Source organism: Podarcis pityusensis (genome assembly GCF_964106645.2).
Source record: "Podarcis pityusensis genome assembly, chromosome: 3".
NCBI classification, from domain to species: Eukaryota; Metazoa; Chordata; class Lepidosauria; order Squamata; family Lacertidae; genus Podarcis; species Podarcis pityusensis.
In genome coordinates, this window is record NC_138026.1 from 53,831,600 (window position 1) to 53,859,417 (window position 27,818).

General features: G+C 39.3%; 1 protein-coding gene across 2 annotated transcripts; it reads right to left on the minus strand.

The window, feature by feature from the left end:
- Positions 1-4,948: 4,948 nt before the first annotated feature.
- GOPC (golgi associated PDZ and coiled-coil motif containing) lies at positions 4,949-27,774 on the minus strand. Of its 2 annotated transcripts, XM_080999701.1 has the most exons (9): positions 27,452-27,774; positions 17,267-17,431; positions 15,183-15,206; positions 13,445-13,620; positions 12,341-12,506; positions 10,487-10,582; positions 9,957-10,121; positions 8,803-8,983; positions 4,949-8,016 (listed from the first exon to the last, which is right to left on the minus strand). In XM_080999701.1, the coding sequence occupies exons 1-9, from the start codon at positions 27,767-27,769 to the stop codon at positions 7,904-7,906; spliced, it is 1,404 nt and encodes a 467-aa protein (XP_080855827.1). In that variant the 5' UTR covers positions 27,770-27,774; the 3' UTR covers positions 4,949-7,903. The 2 variants fall into 2 exon arrangements, with proteins under 2 accessions (XP_080855827.1, XP_080855828.1); XM_080999702.1 differs by lacking the exon at positions 15,183-15,206.
- Between the last annotated feature and the right edge of the window lie 44 nt (positions 27,775-27,818).

Genomic DNA, 27,818 nt, shown 5'->3' on the forward strand with positions numbered 1-27,818 from the left:
ACCTTACAGTGACAAAACTACCTACACCCTAAACCCTATTAACCCACAAACAGGATTGCATCAAAGACCAGCTAGTGGAGATACTAGTGCAGTCCAGGAACATTTCAAGAAACTCAGAAATGATTTCTGAATTATGATTCTTTAGACAGTGAGAGTCTCATTTTTCAGATGCCACAATAAGTGATACCTGTGTAGAATCAGGCAACATATTAGAGAGATTGTGTATATCTCCTTGTTTTAGAATGCTGTTGGTTTTATTGGTCTTGTTTGATAAATATTGTGCACCATTTTATGTAAACCAATTAGGGATTTGTCATTTTCCATTAAGTGGTCTATACATTTTGATAGATGAAATCAATCGATATTTTGCCCACACAATTACTATGAGACGCGTGAAGGTTACGAACAAATGTTTGCGCTCTCCATTCCTGCTGATAGCAGAAATGTAAGAAAGAAGACACCAGCAAATATCATAAGCAGATCTTCTTTAAGACAGCTTTTCTCATTTATGGCTAAGCTGTTTATCCTTAAGTGACACCATCTGTTCTCATTGTCAGTTTTGTGAAGTGTGAATTGGCCAACAAGAAGAAATACTGTAAACTCAGTGTAGTGCACATGTAAACGCCATACTGAGCTGAGAAACATAGGAAGTACAGAAATGAAAAGTTGATAATTTTCATTTTATTGTAGACAATTATTCTGCTTAATACTCAGGTCTCCTATCTAGCCATTCAGAAAGATACGGAGATTTATGCACAGTAGTGCTAAATCCATCACATATTGCAAAGAACATTGAAAGTTTTATAAATCTGTCACTATTAAATTCATTGTAGTATGGCAAAGAATAGTAAATAACTATTTCAACCTAAAGTTACAACCTAGTTAGACTGAATAATTTTGATTTATGGCAGTGCAGCTCTTACTTCAGTGGGACAAACAGTCAGTCACGAAGCTGTGGTATTTATTGAATTCAAAACCCTTCCTCCACACAAAAGCCCAGCAAGCAACAACAAAAACTCTTTTCAATCAGCATTAAAGTGGTTATTGAACCACTTGCCTTCCATAGCTTATTTTGAAGCCCAAATGAGGTCACAGGAAAGCAGATAGGATTGTCTCACGCCTGTTTTGATATATCCCAGAACCAGACACAGCTACGTATGCTTCCAAAGCAATCTCTAGCCTCGGATAACAAAGGAAGCAGATGCAGCAGCCAGTGTTTTTACTGTATACCCCACTTCCACAGACATTACAGCAGGATGCTACTGTAATCACTTAAAGGTGTAAGAACATAACAAGAAAAACTTGTTGGCAGCAAAATGCACCTTTCAGTGGCCTGTCTGACCAGTAAGGTTTTTAAGAGGTCTGAAAGAATTCTAGGAGCTGTGTTCCCCCCTCAAAGAACTACTGTTTCCAGCACCCAGAACAAACTACAGCTCCCAGGGATGTGTCTGTGGGGAACCATATGTTCCAAATGTATGGTACATACGCAGCCAGAGTCGTGTGTGTGTACCTCAAGTACTTCCACCGGCAAATGGAGACTTCTCCTAATGCTCACCTCTGGTTTTTGGACCCTCATGTTGCATCAGTTATGAATGACATCATAACCAATTATATATGCATTTGCATTTTTGTAGATTGTTACATTTTGCAACACAGGGGTTTGTGTTTGTTCGTATGTTAAAATCTGGCTGGAAGGCCCTGCTTGGCAACCTGCTGCCAAGTGATATCTACAGTATTCTGCGGTGACTTCAGAGACGATCTTCTCGGGACTGGCCCCCTCCTTATGGAATGCTCTCCCCTCTGAGCTCTGACTGGCACCTTCTCTTTTTGTCTTTCAGGGCCAGCTGAAAACATGGTGCTTCCCCCCACACCCACTCAGGCTTTTGTAGGATGCTAGCTGTCGTTACCAGGTAATTTTAATGGGTTGCTGTAGTTATGTGCCTTATCTGTTCTTGTTTTATATTAAGATGGATGTTCTATTCAAATTGCATTAGCGTACCATGCCCTGGATCACTTGTGATGAAAGGCAGGTTGAAAATATTTTACATAAGAAGTGGAATACAGAAAAGGGAGGCGTGAGGAGGTCTGGGAAACAAGCAAATGAAAGATAAGTGATTGAAAGACTGAATTGTTTTTAACTATTTTTATTTTGTATTTTTTTTTTCTATTTTGTAATATTTTGAAAATCCTAATGAATATCTTATAAAAAAAAAAGAAAAAGAAAATATTTTACATAAGCACTGTGAGAAGCTAAGACTGAGAAGTACTTTGGATCCCACTCAAGGACTTAACACACTTTGTCATAGCGTTTCTCCGAAAAGGAAATCTGAAGCGTTTGCTGCCACCTTCTGACATTTTTTAAATATAGACACAGGCTCTGAATTTCCTGGAATTCAAAGATACATGAGAAATGGGAAAAGGTTAAAAACCCAAACCAGCATGCTAGGTATATTTTGCTCTTCCTTCAAACAAGTTTTGTTTGCTGCTTAATGTCTGTGGCTTAATTAGACCTGTTACTTGATTCAGGGCCTCATGAGGCTGAAGATCTGCTCTATTAAATTCCCCCTTTTATTACAAGCAGCTCAAGGCTCTTCATTTCCCCGGGTTATCCTCGCAACCATGTGAGGTACGCAAATCTAAGCAACAATGATTGGCTCCAGGTCTCACCACAATTTTATGGCAAATTTAATCCTGGGGTAGGAGTCACCTCACCACCCTTGTCAGCAAAGCCCAAGGATTTCCATTTGCATAAGGCTTCCCCACCCTCCCCCAAATTTGGCACTGGGGGTCTAGCAACCCCCCAGAACAGTACAGTGGTACTTCTAGTTAAGAACTTAATTCGTTCTGGAGGTCCGTTCTTAACCTGAAACTGTTCTTAACCTGAAGCCCCACTTTAGCTAATGGGGCCTCCTGCTTCCACTGCGCCACTGCTTCGCGATTTCTGTTCTCATCCTGAAGCAAAGTTCTTAACCCGAGGTACTATTTCTGGGTTAGCGGAGTCTGTAACCTGAAGCGTCTGTAACCTGAAGCGTCTGTAACCCGAGGTACCACTGTACATGGGGAATGTCTTTCTCTCTGGAAAACTGGAATATTTGCACAGATGAATGAATGGAAGTGTGTTGCACTGAATCCCATTCTTGGTCTCCCAGGCTTTAGGGCACTTAATACCCCTCCACCTAATTCCACATTCGGGGGGGGGGGGGGAGAGATGTAGAAGTCGTGGAACGGGAATTATTATTTCCCATGGGGCTGCAAATGTATGGGGGTCCCTTGTTAGCACCTTTAAAACAAACCAACTTAGGCTTCAGTCTACTTACCAGAGAGCAATTCCCACGGAAAAATCAGCGTAGCCTGTTGTAGTCCCCGGCTTCCATTGTCCACTTTCTTTCAACTAGAGGCAGACAGCCTGTTCCATAGATTTGGTGCTGAACAGGATTTTGTAAAACAATTCTTTTGCAGCTCTGGACGTTTGTAAAAATTTAAAAGCCAAGTTTCTTTAAATTGCAATAGTTTACTATTAAAGCACATGTTTCATTGCATTTGTTTAAATAAATGTTTACTTGTTGAAAATGAAGATTAAAAATGCTCCTTCACAGGATTTTAAAAAGTGCCTTTTGGAGTTCATTTTCCCCAGTTAAAATTCATTTTAAAAAGGAATTCACCCCAAAGGACGAAGTTCTTTTTCCTCAAGACTACATGGCCCAGAAAAATAAGAGGCCCAGAGCTCAGACAATTATTAAGGGAAGGGGGGGGGGGAGGAATTCCAGAGTTGTCCAGCAGTCACACAGAATGTATTCTAATATGCCTTTATCACACAGATGCATTGCATAGACAAGAGGAGAGTGCTCTTGTGCTCATGTTCTGCCCACTGGATTCCCATACACATTTGGTTGGCCACTGTAAGAACGGGATGCTGGACTGGATAGAACATTGGCCTGCAGGCTCTTCATATGTTCTTTATTAAAATTAGGTAAGGTCAATCAGGGTCAGTGCTCATTCTCAACACATCACTTTGGGCAATTAAGTTTTTAGTTGCAACTAACTACACTAATGTGCAACTTGCTCTTGAACTATCATTGAGCAAAAAGGAATTCTGAAATGTAAAATTAAGTGTTCCAACCACAATAATGCAAACAACTTTATTTACAGGCTAATCAAATTAATCAAACTCAGCTGAAGTAAGTAGAATTAAGTTGCAAAGGTCTGCAGGACTGAGGTCAGCATAAAATGGAAGGGGAATTAGCAAAGACTATATAACCACAAAAATCTGGACATTGCATGTTGCCCAATAGTCTTACAAACTCTTACATGTGTGGTATGCTGGCTTAAGGGAAACTGAGGCACACTTCAGAAAACAGATTTCTGTTCAGCAAAATGCCAGCTCTGGGTTCAGTCTGACATTTCACCAAGATTCAGTTGTTGGTTTCAAACATTAGAAATCTAGTATTCCAGGGATTTTACTTCTCCTGTAGCTTCTGCCATCTTTAAAAACTGCAAGAAATAACAGTTTAGATGGCTAATGGAATACACATACAATTAGAATGTAAAATTTTCTGACAAACTCTATACAACTGAGCATAAGAATATTGACTTTCCCCAAAAGGCCTTCAAGCCTAATTCATCCAGCCCTTGGAAAACTAGCTATTGACAAAGCTGGGGGAAAACCACGTATTACGTACCACGTCTGAAAATTCCAACATATTATAGTTGCCGGTGTGGCAGTCTACATGATTGGTCAAATAGCAGTGCAATCACAAAAATTCACAATAGCATCAGAGCAAAATTTCAGAGGTCTGGGCTTTCCCAAAGTGTGCCTAGACAAAACAATGGTGGGAAGTGTCTGAGGGAATTTCTGTGCAGTTATTTATCAGTGCCGTTTACAACCGTTCACTGACTTGTGTGCAGTGATACCGTCACAAGGAGAACAAAGCAGTACCAGCAAACAGTGTTCAACAATAGCCTGATTTTAATAAATAGCGAAGTTGTGCAAATGCAACAGAGAAAGGTCGTCTGCATTTTTGTCACTTCAGACAGAACAAAAGTATATCAAGCGGAGAACATGCTTCTTCGCTTGAGAGTGGAAAGTAACATTCTCTCATAGATAATCCCTGGATTACTGTTAACAAGGGATATAGGAAAGCTCTTTCGATAGACCAAGATTCAACATGCTCAGAAATAGTGCAAAATGGAGCAAACATTAAAGAGAGTTCATTCTAAAAAAGGGGGATACCAGGTAATTTCTTTCGCACATGTCCTACTGACAAAAACAGGCTTGTGTAGGAACACTGTGCTCCTATGTCAACTCTCCATTTTGCTCCCCTTTAGATTCCCTAATGAAAAGCAATACACAGGGAATGTTTTTGTAATATACACCAGAAAACATCATATGCTGCTTAACAGCCTCATATGGCAGGGCAAAGGCACATCCATGAACAGCAGAAAATGCAGCCTTTCCAATTTCATGGCTTGCTTAAAATACTAGGCTTGCAATGGAGGCAGTATCATGGTTAAGATTACTTTAATATACAGTATTAAAGGAGCAGCTATAAAATTTTACTGCAAATCAAATACAGTTCCATGAGCAAAATGACACACAAAAATTATTTTATGAGCAACAGTTAAAGAATTTATAAATAGCAAAATCTTTGCATAAAGTATTTACATTTTAAAGATTTCTCTATAAACATATGTATATATATAGTGCACCTAGGAGAGACAAGTTTAACCGTGTTCTACAACACAATGGTTTTTTAACATTAAACATTAGGTTAACTGACATTACACTAAATGCCTTTCGCTCGCTCTCAATTTATGTACATTCTATAAAAACACTTACAAAGCTGTCATTTTACATTATTTGCACTCTCAAAATACATCTTTACATGTTACATTTTAATGGCCCGCAAAACAATGAATGGAAAGCAGGCGTTTCATGCTTTATCCTATTATAATAAAAGCTATTACATGGTTTTTAACTGTTTGCATATGGAGAGTGTGCGCTCTAATAAGATATAGATACATACATACATATATATATATAAACATACACACATACACATAACTGAACAGCAACCTAGCCAAGACAACCCCCAATGGATTCTAAAAATGCCTTTGGCATTCAGGTGTAAAACTATTTTGCACATTTGGGGTTTAAAAAAATATACCGTAGTTCTGTAAAATACTAGGACTATTATACTGTAACAAATTTGGTACGTGATCCTGCACAGTCTTAAGTATCACCTGGCAAGATACAGGATGCACTCAATTCCCACTTGCTAAGGGCCAGTTGATCCAAACCTCTCAGTGTAGCACAGCGTGGGTACCCAATGACATGGCAAGCACTGCATTTATGGATGGAAACAATGATCGCTATGACACGATCATAACTGGAGAACACCTTCCACAAGGGATCTAATCACATGGAGTTCTGGTGGTCTACAGACTTTTAAACACACAACAGGCAACTGGGCAATCGCTTTCATGTTGCCTTACAACACTGCAATACATCTTAAAAAAAACAGATGTAAAAATGGTATGATGAAGCATTCTCTGGACACAGCCTGAAGCAATCTGATGACTATTTAGCCACAGATTAAATGGTTTATTATGTATCCAACACCATCCTCCCATCTTAAGAGTGTCAAGTGAATCAGTTCCTATAGCAAAGGATTTAAATCAAAAATTTGAATCGCCCCTCTTAGCAACTCTCGTATAAAACCATGCCTACAGAGAATGTTTTGTAAACTTTTTGGACTGCATTAGAGGCACATTTTCATTCCAATGCACAGCAACCTTTACAGTTATCCATGTGGACGGGATATATGTGGAAATAGGTTGTTAAAGGATCTAAGGCATGATGTACTCCCATTCTGTGGATGAGCCACATTGTCAAAAGTGTAACAGTACTATTAGCCTGTAGGGCACAGAGCTCCTTTAGACAGCCCAGGGTCACATAGATGGCACTGTGTGGCAACTGTAAAAAATACTATGCAGTGGAAAGAATGGTCATCTAACTCCATCCTAATTCAGTTCACACAGAATGGTAGCCACCCAATGATACAATTCTGTAAGTTGAGCATGCTACACTTAAGGGCAGACATAATTCCAAGAGGCCAATTTTACACTTATTTTGCATTTTAAAATTAACAGTATTCTGTTTAATACCTTTGGAGAATACTTCACATCCAGCATTGATTGGCAAGAGAGTTTAAAGGAATATATTTATATATATATGCTGCATTAAATAATGCTGAAAAACATCTCAGGAACAGATCACTAGGATCTATTTCAGAGATTTAACGTCACAATAAATATTTAGCAGCTAAAATGTTTTGTATGTGTATGTTTTAAACCAAACTTATTTTTGTATATTGTGAAAATCTGAAATGAATTGACTTTGCTGTTTACCTTTTTACAATACACATTTTAAAAGCAACTAGGTAGGTCAGGAATATACCTCTGAGAAATCATGTCTCCCTTATATATGGTCATTAAAATCTATTCCTCTATCAAATGAATGCCAATTTTCTGCTTCTGCTATTAGTCAGAGGATCCAAGTGTCAAAGTTCTTTTGCTTTAGTCTATCCCTTTTATCATAAACAAGATCCAAAGTTAAATTCAAGAAAAGCCTTTGGAAACAACGTGCTTTGGTGCTTATAATTCAAGGGAAATTCATCTGACATGCAACTTCTTAGAAAAATGGGAAATTTTACACATTTAGATACGCTCATAATGAAGCCCTGAGGTAACCAACAGAACAGCTTTTTTCCAGGCAACAGCAACACAGCTTCTCTTTATCCCTTTAATCATCCTTTATAATTTTATGTGGAATTTTGAATGCAGAACGGTCTACACAACCTGTCTTGAGGAAGAGACCAGTCCCACTGATGAGTTAGGGGTGGTTTTAGGCTAAGCTTTCAGCAGATTGGTCTAGTTTAGATATAGTCTCTTCTGTTTCAACTGAATTTCCTAGGTCTCCATTTTCATGGCCATCAATACTTGCTTTCTTATCAAACACTGCAAAAGAGAGAAAAGAATGTTTGTAACATTTTATAGTACAGCATCCTAAAATTTACAAACTGACCCACCCAACAATTTTTGCTGATAAGGAGAAAACATGCACCAATGCTGCACAGGTAGGCAGAAATTCCAAGACTTCTAGAAATGGACTGTATATAAAACCAGTTAAGAAGAATAGGGACTACTGCAAGCCAAACCACCTTTTCCCCATCTACATGTGCTCTTGCAGAGGGTTAGGAATTAATATGGCTCTCCACTTCCCCTCTAACAAGACCTTCCAACTAGTACAGAAACACCACACAAAACAGAAAATTCCAGTAACCAGCAAAACAAGGAAGTGCCTACACAATGCAGAGACACCCCCAAGTTAAGGGTGGGGATTTGGCAAATCCAGATTTTGAAAATTGTACTGCATTAATCTTTGACCATATGAAATCTTTAAATCACATCACAAAAATAGTCACCAAGAAAGAGGAAAGGAAGAATATACCTACAATTTCAAATCAAGAGTCTGCTTTATGGGAATATAGGGAAATATGGCAATATTCTGACAAAAATAGCAAAGGAAAACGATGAGCTGCCATTCTGCCCAAGCGTTATATTTGCCAAGAACATATATGGTTTAACCTTGCATGTTGTGACACAACTGCATAACTGTCATCCCAATCTAAGGACAGATCATCCTAAGCATAGCCAAACAATTGAATATAAATTTACAAAATCAAGTTTTACTTGAAATGTTGTACCTTAGTTATTAAAAAAAAACCAACCCAGAACATTTACCTTGCAATTGTTTGACATCTCCACATCCAGATTTTCTATTAGAAGCAGAGTTTCCACCTTCCTCCAATTCGTCAAGATACAGACGATAACGATGTCCACTCTCATCCTCATATTCTACATTTTCATCATCTGAGTCCACTTCTGGAGCAACGTACACAACTTCAAATTCAATTTCCCCTCTCTAGAATACAGAAATGAAGATTATGTTGCTTCTAAGAATGGGCAGTCCATTTAGAACACTTAAAATATGAAAACTCAGAACTATAGCTATACAACAGAATAGTAAAAAAAAAATCCTAATATAAAAGAAAAGCCAGATCAAGTCTTGCAATACATGCCTGCAGAGTATAGTCATCCAGACAATCCTTGCTGAAATAAGAACGTTTGGAAGGACTTTCTGGACACTCTGAAGCAAGGCCCAAAATGAATGGACTACTGCTCAACTTTAGTTTAATTCTGGATGTGACTTACATGTATGGAAACTGGGTTTGTTTGTTTTTTGAAAATGGCAATACAGACAATTTTAAGAGTCTCCAAAACATTCATCTGGTGAAACTTGCACTTTCAGTAATTGCAGAAGAAAACTTCACACAGAATGTTTGCCCTACCAGTGGTGGACCTCGGGTCTCAAATTTAAGTGGTGCCCTGTGTGACGCCCAAATTTGGTGCTCCCCACACCCCTTCTCATGTTCCATTCTAAATCTTAGTTGCGGCAACCCCTGCAGTGCCCAGTGCAACTGAACCGGTCATGCTCCCCTAAATCTGCCCCAGGCCCTATCTTAGAAACATAGGAAGCTGCCTTACACCAAGTCAAACTACTGGTCCATCTAGCTCAGCCTTGTCTACACTGAATGGCAGGGAATCTCCAGGGTTTCAGAGAAGGAATCTTTCCGAACCTTGTCCAGAGATGCCAAGGACTGAACCTAGGACCTTCTGTCCTTTGCATGCAAAGTATGTGGCTCCACTACTGAGCATCTGTATGCTGCCCAGTAATTAATAAACCCTTCCTCTTAGTGCTTGTGTTCAGACACACACAGTCATAGAGCTGAAATGGAGAAATGTCAGGAGGCCCTGCCCCAAATTATTGGCCAAACCCCACTAAATGTATATATGCATATTAACAGTTCAGTATTCATTATATAAAAATAAAATACCTGCTGCGAAAGAATAGTTACAGCTTCTTTATGTTTGGCATCTCTCAAATTTACACCATTTACTGCCAAAATGGCATCTCCAACATGCAGACCTCCACATCGATCAGCAGGCTGACCTGGGTGAATTTCAGAGATGAGGATGGGAACACCATGCTCCTTTCCACCCTATCACAATGACATAACACAAGTCAGGAGACTGCCACAATTTCAAAATGAATTATAGCCTGTGTATGTTCTTCACTGTAGATTTCAAAAGTGTTGAATTCATGCTGCTCTTCAACAAATAAGTATTTGCTGCTCTGCGTATTTGATGTATAGCACAGTTTATAATGCATTTGTAGCAGAGATTTCACAAAAGCATAATGACAAATTTAAGTTCTTTCAGTTGCATTTATAAGAGAGTTACAAAAGCAAGCATTTGATATAGGTAACATGGGCTAGTGTGACACACAGGAAATATAAAATAAAATGTTAAGTATCTTGTTAGTAAACACTGAATCCTAGAAAAAGAAAATAAATTCAAATATTACGGTAATTGAAATGCCCAGTCCTTCGTGATCTTCTTTAACCAATAGAACTTTCCTTATGGGACCAACACCTTGACTCTTCTTTAAAGAATCTGGATCCTAGTTTAAAAAAACAAAAAACAGCTATGACAATGCTTTTTCAAAGTTTTCCAGAGATTCACAGGACACTACTATCACTACAGACAAAATAATCTCTAAATTCAGAATGCTATAGACATTGCTGCTATAAGAAAATCACCTTTCTAAAGATTACTTTAGAAAGGAAAACACATGCACCTCAGCCCTATCCAAGTTCCAAGTTGATGTGGCACAAGCAAAGGTTTTTCCTACACTGGCTTCAAGATAAGCAGAATAAAACAAATTTTGGGCACTAAAAAGCAGTTAGAGAAAACCCTTGTTACAGTTCTGGAAGTCACAGCGATGTTCCAGAAGTTGATGGATACAAACTTCCATTTTGATGGGGTTTAAGAGGCTGGAAGAAGTCCCACCACCCTCACTTCCCCTTTCCACAGTACCAGAGCAACAGGCCTTATAACTTCCAGCACCACAAGTGTTTTTTAACTGAAAGTTTTTTAGGTTGTTTTGGGGGCCCAGTTTAGGGCCTGAAAGGTTGTAAACAAAAAAGCAATGCATTCCTTTGTGCCAGCACTATAAACCCCATGTGTTTCACCACCTCTGAGCAACAAGTTGTATGTTCAAGAGCTTGGGAGACTCAGTATGCAGTGCAGAAGATAGGCTGAGACAGGAAGGACCAAAGTTCAAATCACCACTCAGTCATGAAGCTCACATGCTTATTATATTCCAGACACTAAATCTCAGCCCAGCCTACTTACAGGATTATTGCAAAGATCAAATGGACTATCCTGAGCTCCAGAATTTAAAAGCAGAATGCCTAATAAGATTCTCACATCTATAAATTAAGGGTGATGTGGATGTAAATGCTGTGAATCCTTTCAATATTGAATACCTTTTTTAATTTACAGCACAATCTTAACTGTGTTTACTCAGGGATAAGTCCTACTGACTTCCAAGAAGGATTACTCTCAGGTAAGTAAAGTAATGACTGCAGCCTATGTCACTAACTAGGATTCACTTATTCCAAATCCCAATACAGAATATCATAATTATTCCTTAAGTTTCATATACAGTTGTACCTTGGAAGTCAAATGGGATCCTTTCCAGAAATTCGTTCAATTTCCAAAATATTTGAAAACCAAATCACAGCTTCTGAAGCTGCAAGCCCCATTGGACGTTTGGGTTCCAAAAGAACATTTGCAAACCGGGTTTGCGGCGTTCAAGAGCCAAAACATCTTGAGTTCCAGGGTGTTCGACAACCAAGGTACGACAATATGTACAATTTCAACATTTCTTCCCCTTGACTATTGAGGTGAGTTAGTAAAAAAAAGGAAAAATGCAGTCTTTACACACACTGTGATAAAATAGTGTTGTACAGTGGTGCCTCAGGTTACGTACGCTTCAGGTTACATACGCTTCAGGTTACAGACTCCGCTAACTCAGAAATAGTGCTTCAGGTTAAGAACTTTGTTTCAGGGTGAGAACAGAAATCGTGCTCCGGCGGCGCAGCGGCAGCAGGAAGCCCCATTAGATAAGTGGTGCTTCAGGTTAAGAACAGTTTCAGGTTAAGAACAGACCTCTGGAATGAATTAAGTACTTAACCCGAGGTACCACTGTAATTTAATCTACAAAAAATGAAATTCCTTTTTTCTGCCCCATTGATCAGAGCCATAATAAGAATTTCAGTTTTGAATGGCAACAGATATATTAATATATCCAATGTCGGCATACATTTAAAGGTACAAACATTATATTGACAAATGTTGAAAACAAGAAGCTTACATGTCCTGGGGGTACTTGCATGGGTCGCTTTAGATCATTACGACCACGACATGCCCTGATCACAGTTTTATGCCGGTGCAGATGGATTTCAGCTTCCAGCTGGTTCCAGAGTTTATCATGAGCAGGTCCTTTCATATCTCTGCCTAGTAACTGAATTTGCTGAACCCTACATAACGAGAAAAGAACATGATATGTATGAAGTGAGAGGTTCAAACGACTCTTTGATTTGCTCTCCCAGTGCCATGTTCTCAAGTCCAATAAAGAGGTAATCAAATGGCTTACAGTCACTACAATAATAGGGAAAGAAAGTGGGGAGGGTGCCATACCATACCCTTCCACAACCAAGCTTAAGGCTGCTTCCACAATTGGCATTTACTGTGGAATAGACATGCTTTGTTCACTCACTTTTTAAGGAGTATTTGCATAATGTCATGAGTAAAACATCCCCCTCACATTTTACCTGTTCAGCTACAGACTTTTTCCAGAGCTAAAAATTCACTCTATGGCTGAGCTGTGCAATTTTCCCAGGTACAGATGGCCTAACTGCCACTCTGGCCAGTTAAACTGTTCTTCCTTCTATGTGACCCATTTTTCTTCTCCAGGAATCAAGTCAATCACTTAAAACCTTGGTTCAGATAGCACTGTCTCTATATCTGTTTCTTCCCCCTTCCCCCTGTATTCATGATCAGGAGTGCAGTGAGGAGGGAGTATTTAAACCACACACACAGGTCCCAATGAAAATAACCCCCTTCCAATGTTTCAAGTTCAGGAAAGGCGAATTGTCCACTTTACTACATAAAGTTAGAATCTGGGAAGCAGAATTGCTATTCCACTTCCAGCTTGAAGCAGAACTAGAATGATTGCAGAATGCTAAATTGCCCATGTTTGGAAGAATCCCAAGTCTGACCTTGTGAATCCAGGTCCTTATTTCTCCCACTACAGATAGTTTTTATAGCACTTCAGCACTATCCTGATAAGCTCTTATATTCTACTCTTCCACATCCCCCATATGGTCCAAACAAATACCCTGAGATCAGGCATGTCAACTCCTAAACAACAATTCTGTCCCAAATGTCCATCGCAAGCTACTGAATTTTTACACACCTTCCAGCTAGCTCTTTATCTAAATATTTGGCTGCGAGTCTTGCCCCATATACTTCAGCCTGGAGCACAGCTATGTGTCGACGAAGTGCCTCATTTTCCTTCCGAAGTAGCTTCACTTCAGCTTCAAGTTGAGCTTCTTTCACCTTTTCTTTCTTGTTGGCTTCAAGTTCTCTCTCCTGGTGAAGTAAAGACCCTGGTTATTTTAGCCACAAGCTAAACATTCCTATTAAGTGGATATGAAAACTGCAAGCATCTTTAGTCTAACCTTTAATTTCACATAAAAAACCATGACACACAACATTTAGATACAATCTGCGTGTACACATTTACAACGGTTTTGCAAGTGAGTAGAAAAATGTTCATGCCACAAAGCATTTTACAAATCTTAATGTTTTACATATCTAACTGCATCACAAGGCAATTTGAGGGACAAGTCTGGAAAGCTACATTTGTTCAAGAAGAACTAACTACAGTTGAGCTATCATAATGTGAAACTGTTTTTATGACACAGCAGCTAATTTAGGATAATACAGCATGGCACTGCTTATTAAAATAATTGCAAATATGAAGAAGAAAGGCAACTAGTTGGCTAAAATTATGTATATTTTAGACACATAGCAAGCATGTTAAATGAACTGATGAAAATAAAATAAGCTTCTTTAAAAATAAAGTGGTTTTTTAAACACACAAACATAATACCCAGCATTTCTGTTCCAAGGCATATTTAATTGCCAGGGAACAACACAGAGATAAGACTTAAGGAACTGGGGCTTTTTATTTAGGAAAAAAGGTAGGAAAGGGGACAAAGAATGAGAAAACTTTAATAAATATGAATAGTGTAGTAGAGAAAGTAAAGAGAGAATGTATTCCCTCTCTATCCTCCCCATTCCAAATGGACAGAGTGGATATCACCCATTGTTTACACTACAGAAAGGTACAGGAATGGAGAAATGAAGTTTTCCTGATTAAAATTGAAATACACTAGAAAAACCACACTGAATCTCACAATTTCTTGTCTATATTCCAATAGGATTTATAAAGGTTTCTAAGTATCTATAAGTTTTAAAAATTGCAAGTTAAGTTCATGAACTACTTTCATTTTTAATTTCTGCACATATATTATGGCAGCCTGGGCAAAAATATACCATCGTGCCATTGGCTTTTGGAATGCAACTGCTGAAGGGTAGGTAGGAATATAATGCTACATAAATATACCATCATGTGACATTTTTTAAAAAAAAACCATGCTGTTTTACATATAGGTATTCTTAAAATACTGTGGATTCTGGACAAAAAAACAGACAAACATTTTAGGTTTCACTGCACTTTGTGTGACGTTTTGGTTCTTGAACAGCTGACTGCCATGCCATATCACAGCTGATTTTGTTCAAAGCCTGAGTGCATCACAGAGTTAGTCGCTTGGATCTCTGGATTGCGATCAAAGTCAATCTTTAATAACCTGCTACATTTAGACTCAATTCCAAGCTTTGTTTCAAAATTCCCACATTAGTCATAGCAATCAACAGCAGCAATACAGACATGCACGTTGAGTGGAAAAGAGCATCAAATCTAAAAAGAATACTGAACATAAACAGGGACTTGGCTAAGAAACTGTGGAAAGGAAAGAATCTAGCAGACATTCACTGGCACTAACTCTCCAGGCTAATATGCGCAGCTCTGCAGAAAACTACTGCACTGCTTTGAATTAAACACAGATGAAGACAGCCAGTGAACTTACCATATCCTCCACAGAAGGGGCAGACTTAGGATGAGAGAAAAAAAGTTTAGTAATTAGAAATACTGGCCAAAAAAAAAATTATCAAAATTATAAGGCCATACATCGACAAGATTCTCAATCTAAGCAGTAATCAAATTGTATGATCCATGGTTACAAAGAAGACAGTTACTATAAATACTTGCTCATTGAAAATGGAATTTCTCTCACACTGTGAAATGGGGAAATGTCTCCAAATAAATAGAAACTGTGATTTTACTAGCAAATAATCGAAGCCTGCACTGCAACAAGCATTTTTTTTTTTTAAAAAAAGATGTGAATACTGGTGGAGCAAATTTTAAAAGACTGGTCTGGATATGATCTTTTTTCAGTTCCTCTTCCTTCTTTTTCATGGGCACAGTCATCATCTGATATGGTTTGAACTAGCAGGAACTGAAAAACAAGTATGCCTTTCCAGCTAACAAGGAGCAGCAGATTTTGTACGTTATCACACCTTTTACATAAACTAAGCATTTCCTACAATACCCTCAAAAAGTTACTTATATTTGTTTCTTGGCAAAATGAAGATTTATACTTTTGATTGACCATCTGATTTTAAATCAAATAATCAATCACTTCAAATGTATGTCTGGAATTCAGATTGCTACTCAGGTTCATTGATAAGACCTGTACTAGCCCACTTGAACTTTTGATTTCTTTAGCCAACCGCTGTGTGGGAAAAGGATGTTGGACCAGATAGGCTTTTGGTCTGATTCAGCAGGGCTCTAATGTCCTTATGGTGCTTTTGAAACTCCCCTTGGTTTCAAATTGTAAATTGCTAGGTATACATGTGTTCCTATAAAGGAGAGGGGGCTTTGGGCTCACAAAACTTATTTCACAGTTCTTAATTCTAAGTGTATGCGAATAAAAGGCTAACATACAGTAGCCCAAAATTTGTTGACTCTAGCCATGAATAAAATCTCATGCAGCCCCTAGCACACTGGGATTTGACTGACTAGATAGTTCATTAAATACATGACGTGCTACTATAACTGGACAAGCACTTAGAAAGGTCTTATCCAAATGTGTGCTACTTGCATGCCTCAATTCCATAATACTGAATTCAATCCACAAAAATAGGAGATGCAAAAATCCTCCTCTAAAAACTTCTATGACAGTGGAATCCTCTACATCAGGGGTGGGGAATCTTTTTGGCCCAGTGGGCCAGCTCTCTATCTCCTCCACCCCAATGGGGTGGTCAGAGCTACTCATTAGTCATCAACTGACATCATAATGACATCAGTTGATCGATACCTGTCAAAGCTCAGCACTTCCCCAACACCTGGCTATCAGCTGGTTGCCTTGTGCTAGGGAAGCGCTGAGAACAGGTCTTGGAAAAAGATTTGCACAGCACTTCCCAAATTCCCAAAATGATTGTTGGGCCTTTGGGAAGTGATGCACGAAGCGCTTTGTAATCCCTGTTCTCAGCACTTCTCGGGCACTTTGTGCAGTGCTTCGGAAGGATCCAACAACCAGCAGTTTGTCAGACATTTGCATAACAGGTCACAAGGCGTACAGTCCCTGCAAAGCCCCTTTTGGTCAAGCACCACCTTTATGTGTTCCACATGTGATTTCATATGTGATGCCCAGTGTAGGGAAGATGGCTTGGCAGGTCAACTGGATAGTCTTGGCAGGCCAAATTGGGCTGATGGGGGGGGGGTCCACTTCATTTTACATCTCTAGCTAATAGATTTAACAGTCTCTTAGGTAGCAAGCCTAACCATGGCAAGTGACATTCAGATAAACTAGATAAACTGCTTCCTAGATAATACAGAAAGACAGAAGATGAATTCTATAAGCACACATGCATACAAATAAAATACCGCATTTATTCTAATCTAATGCTCACCTTTTTTGGCCAAATTACATTGGGAAAATTCGATTCAATGGCACATTTACATTCACCAGCAAATACTTTTTTTGGTTTAAAGGTTCTGAAAACTGAGGTGTACATTAGATTTGATAGCGCATTAGACTCGAGTAAATAAAGTAGTTTGGAGTAACAACTCTGCTGTAAAAAATAGGTCCTTCCTGTTACTAGTACTCACCAACTTTGCTTTTATTGTCCCCGAATCAACACTCTGACCAGTTTTTGCATGGAGTTGAAGTTGGATGGCATGAAGTTGTAATAGTTGATCATGCACCTCTTTTTCTAATACTGCTTTTTCAGCCCGTGTTTCTGTCAGTTCTGATTTCATGTCCACTAGCTGTGCCTGGAACATAAGTTATCCAATAATCCACATGATTAAAAAGTCTATAGAAAAAGATATTTTGACTCTGGATGTTTTCTGTCCTTCAAATTAGTGTAAATTACCAGCTTTTAAACCAAACAAATAACACAGGTTTACATAGTCACAAAACCGCTTAAGAAGAAGTTTTTTTCAATCTGTGCAAGCTTGAATCCTAAACACAGATTGAATCAGACTGATTGATCAATAATGGGAACAGAATATTATGGAATAAACTGAAAAAGTGAGAAGATTCCACCTTTAATAACATGTTAAAATCCTGTCATACAGGAATGGTGCTCATTTATACACAATGATATTAAGGAACAGACCTACCGAGTCATAACATATATGGAATGTTTGGCACAACCAATCAGAAATATATTACATACTGAAAGAGAAAAAGAATGTTCATGCTCAAGTTCCAAGCAAGTTTGGCAAATCATATTCTAACAGTTAGAATGGTAAAATTCTAAGGTTAATGACAGTTAAAGATTTAGCATAACCTCTAGCTGATTAATGTGTTTCAGCAATGAAAGACCTCTTGCTGGGAATTCGCTTTTGCTTTCTGCTATGTAAATTGTTTCATATCAGAGGCCTTTTTGTTTATCTACTAAGCCTTAACATTCAACTGGGTATTCACAGCATACAAATATATGATTCAGTTAATATCCTGTGATCTTTTAACACAGCTAACAGTCAATTGTTTCCTGCTTGTTTATTCTTACTGGTATGTCAGTCTACAGCAGGCTTCCTCAAATTCGGCCCTCCAGATGTTTTGAGACTACAATTCCCATCATCCCTGACCACTGGTCCTGCTAGCTAGGGATCGTAGGAGTTGTAGACCAAAAACATCTGGAGGGCCGAGTTTGAGGAAGCCTGGTCTACAAAATAGTACAGTGGTGCCTCGCAAGACGAAAAGAATCCGTTCTGTGAGTCTCTTCGTCTAGCGGTTTTTTCGTCTTGCGAAGCAAGCCCATTGACGGATTAGCGGATTAGCGCTATTAGCGGCTTTTAGCGGCTTATCAGCTTATCGGATAAGCAGATAAGCGGCTTAGCGGCTTAGAAAAAGGGGGGGGGAAGGAAAAAAAAAACCGCAGGAACTCGCAAGACATTTTCGTCTTGCAAAGCAAGCCCATAGGAGATTTGTTTTGCGAAGCACCTCCAAAACGGAAAACTCTTTCGTCTAGCGAGTTTTCCGTCTTGCGAGGCATTCGTCTTGTGGGGCACCACTGTAGTGGATTACCCTACACCTTACTGTGCTTTAGGAAAGCCTGCAGGAATGTAATAGCCTTTACCTTAACTGTTTATTGATTTTATGGTTATTTCTGAAGGGTGTGAGTGGGTGGAAGACCAACCCCCCAAGTACACTAGGCATTGTTAAACTGTAGCATAACACATTTACAATTTATCACTGCAAGAAACGAAAGGCTATGGTAGTCTAAACAGTAGTGTGTTATAATTCATGATCACTATTTTCTTTTATGTTGATTACTCTTTCATAGCTGTAAGAGCTTAGAAAAGACACTCCGCCAATTGCAAACAATAATGACTGAGCAAGTCTTGCTGATATAATTGCCATCTTGCGCAAACACACAGTCTAGATGTACAATTTGCCAACAGGAAGTCAAATGCTAAAAACTGACTTGTTGCTTACAACTGTTTAGCAAAACTGATCTCCTCTGAACTAAATGGGGGGGGAGAGATTGGACAGCTTTAACAAGATTTATGTGCACATTTCACTACAGGAATCACTAAGATGGTTAAAACTGTATTATTTAAAAAGATTTTTTTTATCCTACCATTCAACTTAAGGGTTTCCAAGGCAACCACATGAACTACAGGGGATAATAAGTAATGCTTTTAGAAGTGATAGGGTCCGTATGAAAATTGGGAGATTATACTTTGCCAGTAACTGATTCCAGTGAGGGAAAGTGTATTGGGTGTATTGAAAACTTTACTTCTCATTAATATTGATTATTGCTGAAAGTTGTTCTAAAATACAATTCTCCATTCTGAAGGAAATCAGCCCTGAGTGCTCACTGGAAGGACAGATCGTGAAGCTGAGGCTCCAATACTTTGGCCACCTCATGAGAAGAGAAGACTCCCTGGAAAAGACCCTGATGTTGGGAAAGATGGAGGGCACAAGGAGAAGGGGACGACAGAGAATGAGATGGTTGGATGGTGTTCTTGAAGCTACCAGCATGAGTTTGATCAAACTGCGGGAGGCAGTGGAGGACAGAAGTGCCTGGCGTGCTCTGGTCCATGGGGTCACGAAGAGTCGGACACGACTAAATGACTAAACAACAATTTTTAAGCCAACTTCAATTCCTTGACTTCAACAATCTTTTATTTAGAACATAAACTTACATACAAATAGGGTTTGAGCCATAACTTTTTACCATATCTATGGATGTGTTACTGATTTGATTCAAACAAGAGAAGGAAGGTACATTTGGAAGCATCAATGCATCAGAAATAGAGTAAGAAAAAAAAGACAGCATTGATGTTCTCTAATTGCCTTCAAGCTATTAATATGTTTAGAACATCAGTGTCACTATTTGTCAAAATATTTCTAACTTGCTCTATTAGCAGTTGATCTCAGGTTGGAATATACCTGTAAAACAATCAATAAAACAATCCTTGAAATTCAAAAACCATAAAGCACTAGTTATATTCAACACAAAGTCTAAAATGCTTGATACCAACGAACAGCACAAGCAGGTCAAATACTGAACTACTCTCAAAATGGCCCAAAAGTCAAAGAAAAAAGTAAGGTTTTAATTTGTGCCAAATTATAGTCATTATCAGTGTCAGGAGGGCGGGGAGTCCATAATTGGAGCACCACAACAGAAAAGGATCTCTCCTGCATCTCCACATAATGTTCAGCTTCCAGAGGAGGGACACAAAAGAGAGTACCCCATCCAACCTAGCAAATGTTAATTCTCAGGGAGAAATATATGGAAAGGGGCAACCTTGCAAGTACTGAGGTCCCGAGCCATTTAGCACTCTAAGTGTCATCATTAACACATTGAAAGCAGACAGGAAGCATTTGGCAGTCAATGTAATTTCTTTATGACCAGCCGTAGATGGATTACCGGTATATGAGAGACTCCCAATGGCAATCTTGCTGCTGGCTTCTGTCCCTTTTATGTCATCTTCAAGAGCAGCCCCATGTAGAGCACACTGCAGTAATCTGACTGCAAAGTTACAAAAGCAGACACTCAGACTAGACTGCTTCTGTCTAGCAACAGTCAACTGGCAAGTCAGTCAAAATTTGCCAAAACTGCTCCAAGCCACCAAAGCTCTTAAGCTTTGAGTGGCAAGATTGAATATAGAGTACTCCCAGCCTACATTCTTGTTCCTTCAGGATTGCAGTCCCATCCAGACCAAGTTGATCACCTAATTTCTGGAATCAGAACCCACCAATCCACTGAGCCTCCATCTTGTCAGGATGCAGTTCCAGTTTACTGGCCCTCATCCAGTCCATAACGGCAGGCATATAGCTGTAGACATCCAGGACTTGAACAACCTCACCTGACTCAGATGTCATGAAGAAACACAGCTGGGTATCATCAGCATACAGCTCACCATAATCAGCACACCAGCTCCAAAAGTTCCAGTGACCTCTCTCAATGGCTTCATAAAGTTGTTAAATAGCACAGGGGGCAGAATAGAACCCTGTGGTCTCCCATAGCTTGTCATGGAGCAGAGCAGAAGTTCGTCAATACTACATTATGGAATCTATCCTATAAGTAGGAATAGAACCATGATAGTACCATGTCCCAAACATCTATCCCACAGAGCTGATATGTGCCATTACAGGCAAAGGTTGAAAGCACCTATAATTGGTTGGATTCACTGATTCAATCGTCTCATCCACTTCCTCAGAAAACACCAACCAAAGCTGATTCCAAGATACCTGAATAGACAGTACACTGGACAGCTCCACAGATATTGCAACTTGACACTATAGTTGGTACAATAGGATACAAGCAACTTTTTCTTCCAAGTGTTTAACAAATTTATCACAGCAAATACCCAGGGATCCAATCCACTTCCTTCTAAGTCTGACTACAACAGACTCTTTACTACTTAGAACCACTCTGCTGGATAATACTGCAATGGATGAAGCAAAATAAGTCATTTAGACATGCCACTGTGCTCAGTCATACTCAATGAGGGATCTCCACCATCAAACCAATCTAATGAGGAAATGGTCTCTCCATAACAACAGTGTTAATGGACAACCATCTCCCCAAGAGTTTGGATCCCAGCAGAAAAGAGATTCTATCTTGTATCACTGCCTTAGAAGACCAGGGGGCAGGCGTAGAAGAGCTTCTGAAGAGAAGATCACTTGGGAGTGGGCAGAGCTCCAGGGTTGTTGTGAGGACCTCTGTGATAAATTTTGCACCATAAAAAATGTTACAGAAATAAACAGCAATATGCTTACAATACCATACCATTCTGCAAAAACAATTTCAAACCAGAACTTTAAAAACCATACCAACATGAAAGGGACTCAGCTTAGCATATCACTACATCCTAAGCCACACTAGAAGAACAGACTGTAATGCAGATCACTTCAGAGAAGGAAGGTGACTACCTTTTACAAAATACGTATCAAATTCATCAGTCTCAACTAATTTATTTTTAGAAATCAGCTATTATCATCAGGATCCTCTGAAGAGAATAACTGAAAGCAGCTTATCTAGCCTACCAACACACATTTTTCAGTAAGGTAAGTACCAGCTGAAGAATACTTTATTTTATTTTTACCCTGAAAGTTTAAAGTGATGTGCCTAAGGGAAACCTACTTTAACTCTATGTACATATTAGTTAAAGCATTTGTTTGGTTTTTTTTAAATTCAGAATACAACTTCAAAGGAAATACATTACTAAAGCTTATAATATTATGAATAAAACAAACATTGAGAAAATGTTCACTCTGTTCATAATACAACTGAGGGTCATTCGATAAAGCTGATTGGCAGTAGGTTCAGGACAAAGGCACTTTTTCACATATCATACAAATGACCCATGGATTCACAAGATTTAGTTCTGGGCAGATGTTAAAAATGGTTCACTGTGACTACCAGGTTGACTCTCATTATCATAAGCTGAGGAAAAACAGCTCTGCATTAAAAAGACTTCCAAGGCTTGTGTTAGGGTCACTCTCCACTCATGTGCCCAGCTGTGACCAAACACAAACCGAGATACACTCAACTGGGACCTTTAACTGCGCACTGCAGGAAAAGGTTGGTAATGGGAGGCATGCTATCTTCCAGCTGTTTCCCTTTATCACTTATTTCATTGAAGAACTACCCTGGTGTTCTTCAGAAGTCTATAGACATAGATCTAAAACCACCATTGCAATGGAGCAAATGTACAGTTGATATTCATTTGCAGCAGCATGGGAAAAAGTATTTCCTCAAGGTAGCACTCTGTTGTAAGGATATCACATTTCCCTGGCACTTTCAAAACACAAGGTTTTATAAAAACCATTTCCATACAGCTCTATAACAGAAAATGACAGCTGATGAGTGACCTAACTGCTGCCTATTCTATGCACTCTCTGTTTTCTGAATTTCTTTTTATGAAAAACTTTCTGTCTTTCTGTTGTTTATGAAAACCGTGTAACTTAGATTTTGAGTGCTTCCCCCATACTACTCATGGCATACTTATAGGAGGGGGAATGGTGGAATGGCATACTTATAGGAGGGGGAATGGTGAACACGAAAAACCTATCTTTTTCCTCACACGACCTCACAAAAATGACTAGAAGAAAATTAAACAACTGAATAGGATGAAGTCAGGAAGTTAACAGGGGGGCTGCCTACCAAATCTCTGCTGAGAGCGCGTTCCACAGAATGGGAATGGCAACACTAAATGTCTGACCCACAGTTGAGACCAGTAAGGCTTCGGAAACATGGGAAACAACTAACAGTACTCGGCAACCAAGTTGGGAAAGAAGAGTGCAGGTGGTCATTAAGATATCCTGGACCTAACTTGTTCATGGCTTTGCAAATAATAATATGAAGATTAGACATACAATTTGAAAAACAATGTACTAATCTATAAAATATTAACAGTATTTCAATACCATAGGAAATAACTTTTATTAACAAAGGCTTTGTGAGTCTTCTTCAAAAGAAAGGTATAAATTCATTTGTAATAACTTAGCTTCATTGGGGTATATTCAGTGATGGCTCTGCAGTAGCAGAAAGCACTTTTGCAATTCAGGATACCTGGTTTTCTTTTATTCTCCCTACTTACTGCAGACCCTTGGAGCCCTTTAAAAGCTGCTCATGGTATGGGGGACCTTCAGGTATAATATGAGACATGTTATAGAAAGCTACAGCAGATACAAGCATTTGGCAAAAAAATTACCTTCCACAAGTGAGAACCAACACTTAACACAAACTGCAGTGTTAATTTGGAATATATAGAATTGTGATACAAGAATACTTGGGAAAAAGCAAAAAAAGATAACATGATGATCTCACTATGTCCTGAGCACAGTTGACTTCTACAGTCAGAGTACTGGGCTTCTTATAAAAAAAATGACAAAAGGAGAAGAACATTATAAGCTAGCTTTAAAAATGAACTAGTATGCTGAAGTCACATTATAAATTGATGACAATCACTTGTTCAGACAAGAGTAAGTTCACATTACTATAGAATAACTAGGATTTCAAGAGTGGACCAGTTTCTAAGTTCTATCTTAAAGCCTAATGTTACTAAATAATGGCATTGCAGCTTACTAGACAGATGATCTTTTGCAATATATGGTGCTGGAACTTCAAACGTACCTGAGGTTTCAAAAACACTTTTTTTCACATAGAGAATCCCAGGATGAATCTCTGGTCTCTTCAGTTAAAAGGGATTGGGAGCAGCAGGTAATGTTAAAGACTATCAATCTGAAACTCTGGAGAGAGACTGCCAGTCAGAGTAGACAATACTAGGCTAGACAAAGAAATAGTCTAACCTGGTATAAGGCAGACTACCAACATTTATTTTGAGCACAGTCCTATTAGAAACAGAGTTGAAAACTTATCAGGTTAACAGGGTTAAAATGGCACCAACATTAGAGTCTATTTTGTATTGTTTTTGTTTTGCTTTATATATGTCTGCCTTGTGTTTTCATTGTACATCACCTTGAAACAATTGTATAGAAAGTGATTAATAAACTGATGATGATAAGAAGAACATTAACCCCAATATTTGAAACTATTAATATAAGGATGGGGAACATTTTTTTGGCCACATTCCCTCTTGCCAATTTTCTGAGGGCCAAGACAAATGTGGGCATGTACCACACATGCAGACTTTCACTCTTCACATCCCAAGCATCTGCCTTGGAAACTGCAGCTCCATAAAGCCTCCTCATGCAGCTCAAAAAGAGCCTCCTCATACATGACTGCCTATAGAAGGCTTTGTTCTATCCCAAGGGTGGCCAATCCCAAGAGACTGTGATCTAATCACAGAGACTGGCAGTGATCTACCCCCTGGGGGTTCAGGTCAAAGTTGTTGAGCTTTTTTTTTTTAAAGGAGGAAGAAAGCCTTGGGTTTTTTTTGGGGGGGGGGGAGAGATCTGCCTGTTGGACCCTGTTGGACGTGCCTGTTCAATCCTAATTGCTGTAGGGGGGAGGGAATGCTGCAGGCATGATCAGGAGGAGGAGCTGACCACATCCAGTCCATGGGCTCCCTGTTCTTCATCCTATTTATTAAGATATGAACTTCATTATATGTGTCCTGTAAACAATTCTGAATCCTATATCTGCTTATAAGTCCTTAAACATAACTGAATAAGAATTAGTGAGTGGGAAAATTAGAGCGAGAAATGGGAAGGAGTCTACTGTACTGTGGCCCAGCTCCAACACCTTAATCTTAGTTAATGATCATCTAAATCTCTGCAGCCCTAACTTATTTTGTCTGTCCTCTAAAGAGATCTAGAAGACTTATTTTGGTGAAATATGAAGATTTTCTACCTGAAGAAATAAAACAGACTACCAATGTTTCTTATGGACATGGTCCTATTCTGGATGAAATTTTCTGCACCATAGTAAAATCCTGGAATTGTGTGTTATTCAGACTTAACCTATACAGCATTGCTCTACAACTGTTACTGAATGATAATAATCACGACACAAGATCTACCCACTCTGGAAGAATGGTAGATGAAGGTGATTGACTACATGGAACTGGCGGAAATGACTGGCAGAATCCGAGACCAGGGAGAAGAGTCGGTGAAAGAAGACTGGAAGAAATTTAAAGACTATTTACAGAAATATTGTAAAATTAAGGAATCTTAGAAGGATGTTGGATAGAAACTAAGAGCTTTTTAGCTGTAATGCTTTAAGAGATATGAAAAAAGGCTTACAATTGGGCAAAAGTTTAATGGTAAGGATTTGCTGAACTAACAAACTGAACTGGAATACAAAAAAGGGAGGTATGAGGAGGTCCGGGGAAATAAGTCTAGAGAAGATAGGTCTGGAAAATTAATGTCTTTTTAACTGTTTTATTTTGTATGTTTCTTTTTTATCCTTTACTTTTTTGTTATATTTTTTAAAAATTTACTCTTTTTTCTGTATTTTGAATTTCCTCTATTTTTTGTAACTTTAATAAATATCATTTTAAAAAAATGAATGATAATAATCAGACTGATACATTTTATTCTAATATGCTCATACCCATGCCTGCTACTACTTGCTATCGTATGTACTTAATTTTTTGCATGTTGTTTGTAGCCACTGTCTTGTCCATAATAGTACTTATAATTTGGATTTAGCAGCCCAATACTATAAAGTTGTGAGAGATAGTTATTTGTTCCATCTAACAAAATATAATATTTCTTCCATAGCATACTGCAATTACTGTAATAATACAGGCTTAATTATCAATGTAAATCAATGAATAAATTGTAACAACAGCTCCTGAAAAAAGATGGAAACAAGTTTATAACAAAATGCTTATTTTGTCATGTTATGATACAGACTACATTTGCACTATGTATTTTTCTCAATACGACTGCTTACACCATATTGGCCTGGGCTTATGAGATTTTGAATTTAACAGTGTCTGGTGGGCCACAGGCTCCCAGCCCTGCCCTACACCTTGATTTTTGCAGTGTGCTCACATAGACTTGTGACTTAAGTATTTCCTTGTCCCTGCTCTGTCCACATTTCATGCCAAAAAAATATAATATTGAATCCTACACTCTAACAGCAAAGTATAAAATTTGAGAGCTGGTGCATTTGAAAAAGAGACAATGTGTTTGAGAGAAGACAGGCATAAGTAATTTCTAATTCTGGGTTGGAATTAAAGTGGGTCACAGGTCTGGAAAAAATGAAGACCACTCTGATACAGAGCATGTATATACAGATTCAAAGCATGCTCTACCACTGAGCCAGTGAGGTCATGGGTCATGTTTGAATCTCACATTAGCATGTAACATACACATTTAAAAGTTCGAAATCCAAAGAGACTCCAAATCTGGAAAACTACATAAAACACCATTTTTATTAGATATTTGATTTCTGAAAGCTTATACTTATCAGAAGCTGGGCTTTCAGCACATTGTTTCTGCCACACCCCCTAACATTACCTCCTACTACACTGAGCTTAATTTTTAGCCAGTCACCGAAACCGTAATAACTTTTGCCTACAAGGAAGAGCCATAGACGAACATCCTTGCTCCCTCCTTGACGGCAAGGTTTCCAAGTCTCTACCGCAAGGCCAAGACGCTATGCACGAGTTGATGGAGGCGCCTGTGTCCTCACAGTATGGGGCAGGTGACACTGCTTTGCCTTGGAAGTTGGGGGAGGGGGGTTCGCCATTTATTCCCATTTCAGAGATAGGAAACTGAGGGTGTGGCCATGATTTGCTTCCTCCAAGTGCCTCTGAAGGGGGAACGAGAGAAGGGAAACCCGAGCGTCCCGTTCCCCGCAAGAGAGCCCACAGCGGGCGGGAGGGCAGCTATTCTCTCCCGCTCCACAAATTCACCTCGAGCTTGTGGTTGATCTGGTAGACGGTTTGCGCTTTGTGGCAGAGCTGCGCGAAGCAGGAGCTGAGGCTGGTCATCTTCTGCCTCCCCTCGTAGGTGATGTCCGCCTGGTCGGGGTCGATCTCGCCTAGCAGCAAGTCCACGTCCACGAACGCCTTGTCGAACTCCTTCTCCAGGACCTCCAGCCAGCGGAACATCGACAGGCCGCCGCCTCCACCGGGAGACGACGACGACGAGGAGGCCGCCGCCCCCGCCCCGCCGCCGCCACAGGCCCCTGAGCCCGACCCCCCGCAGGAGCCCACTCCCACGCCAGACATTGTGACCGCTCGGCGGGAGACGCCTCCGCTCTTCCAACGAGCCCTGCCG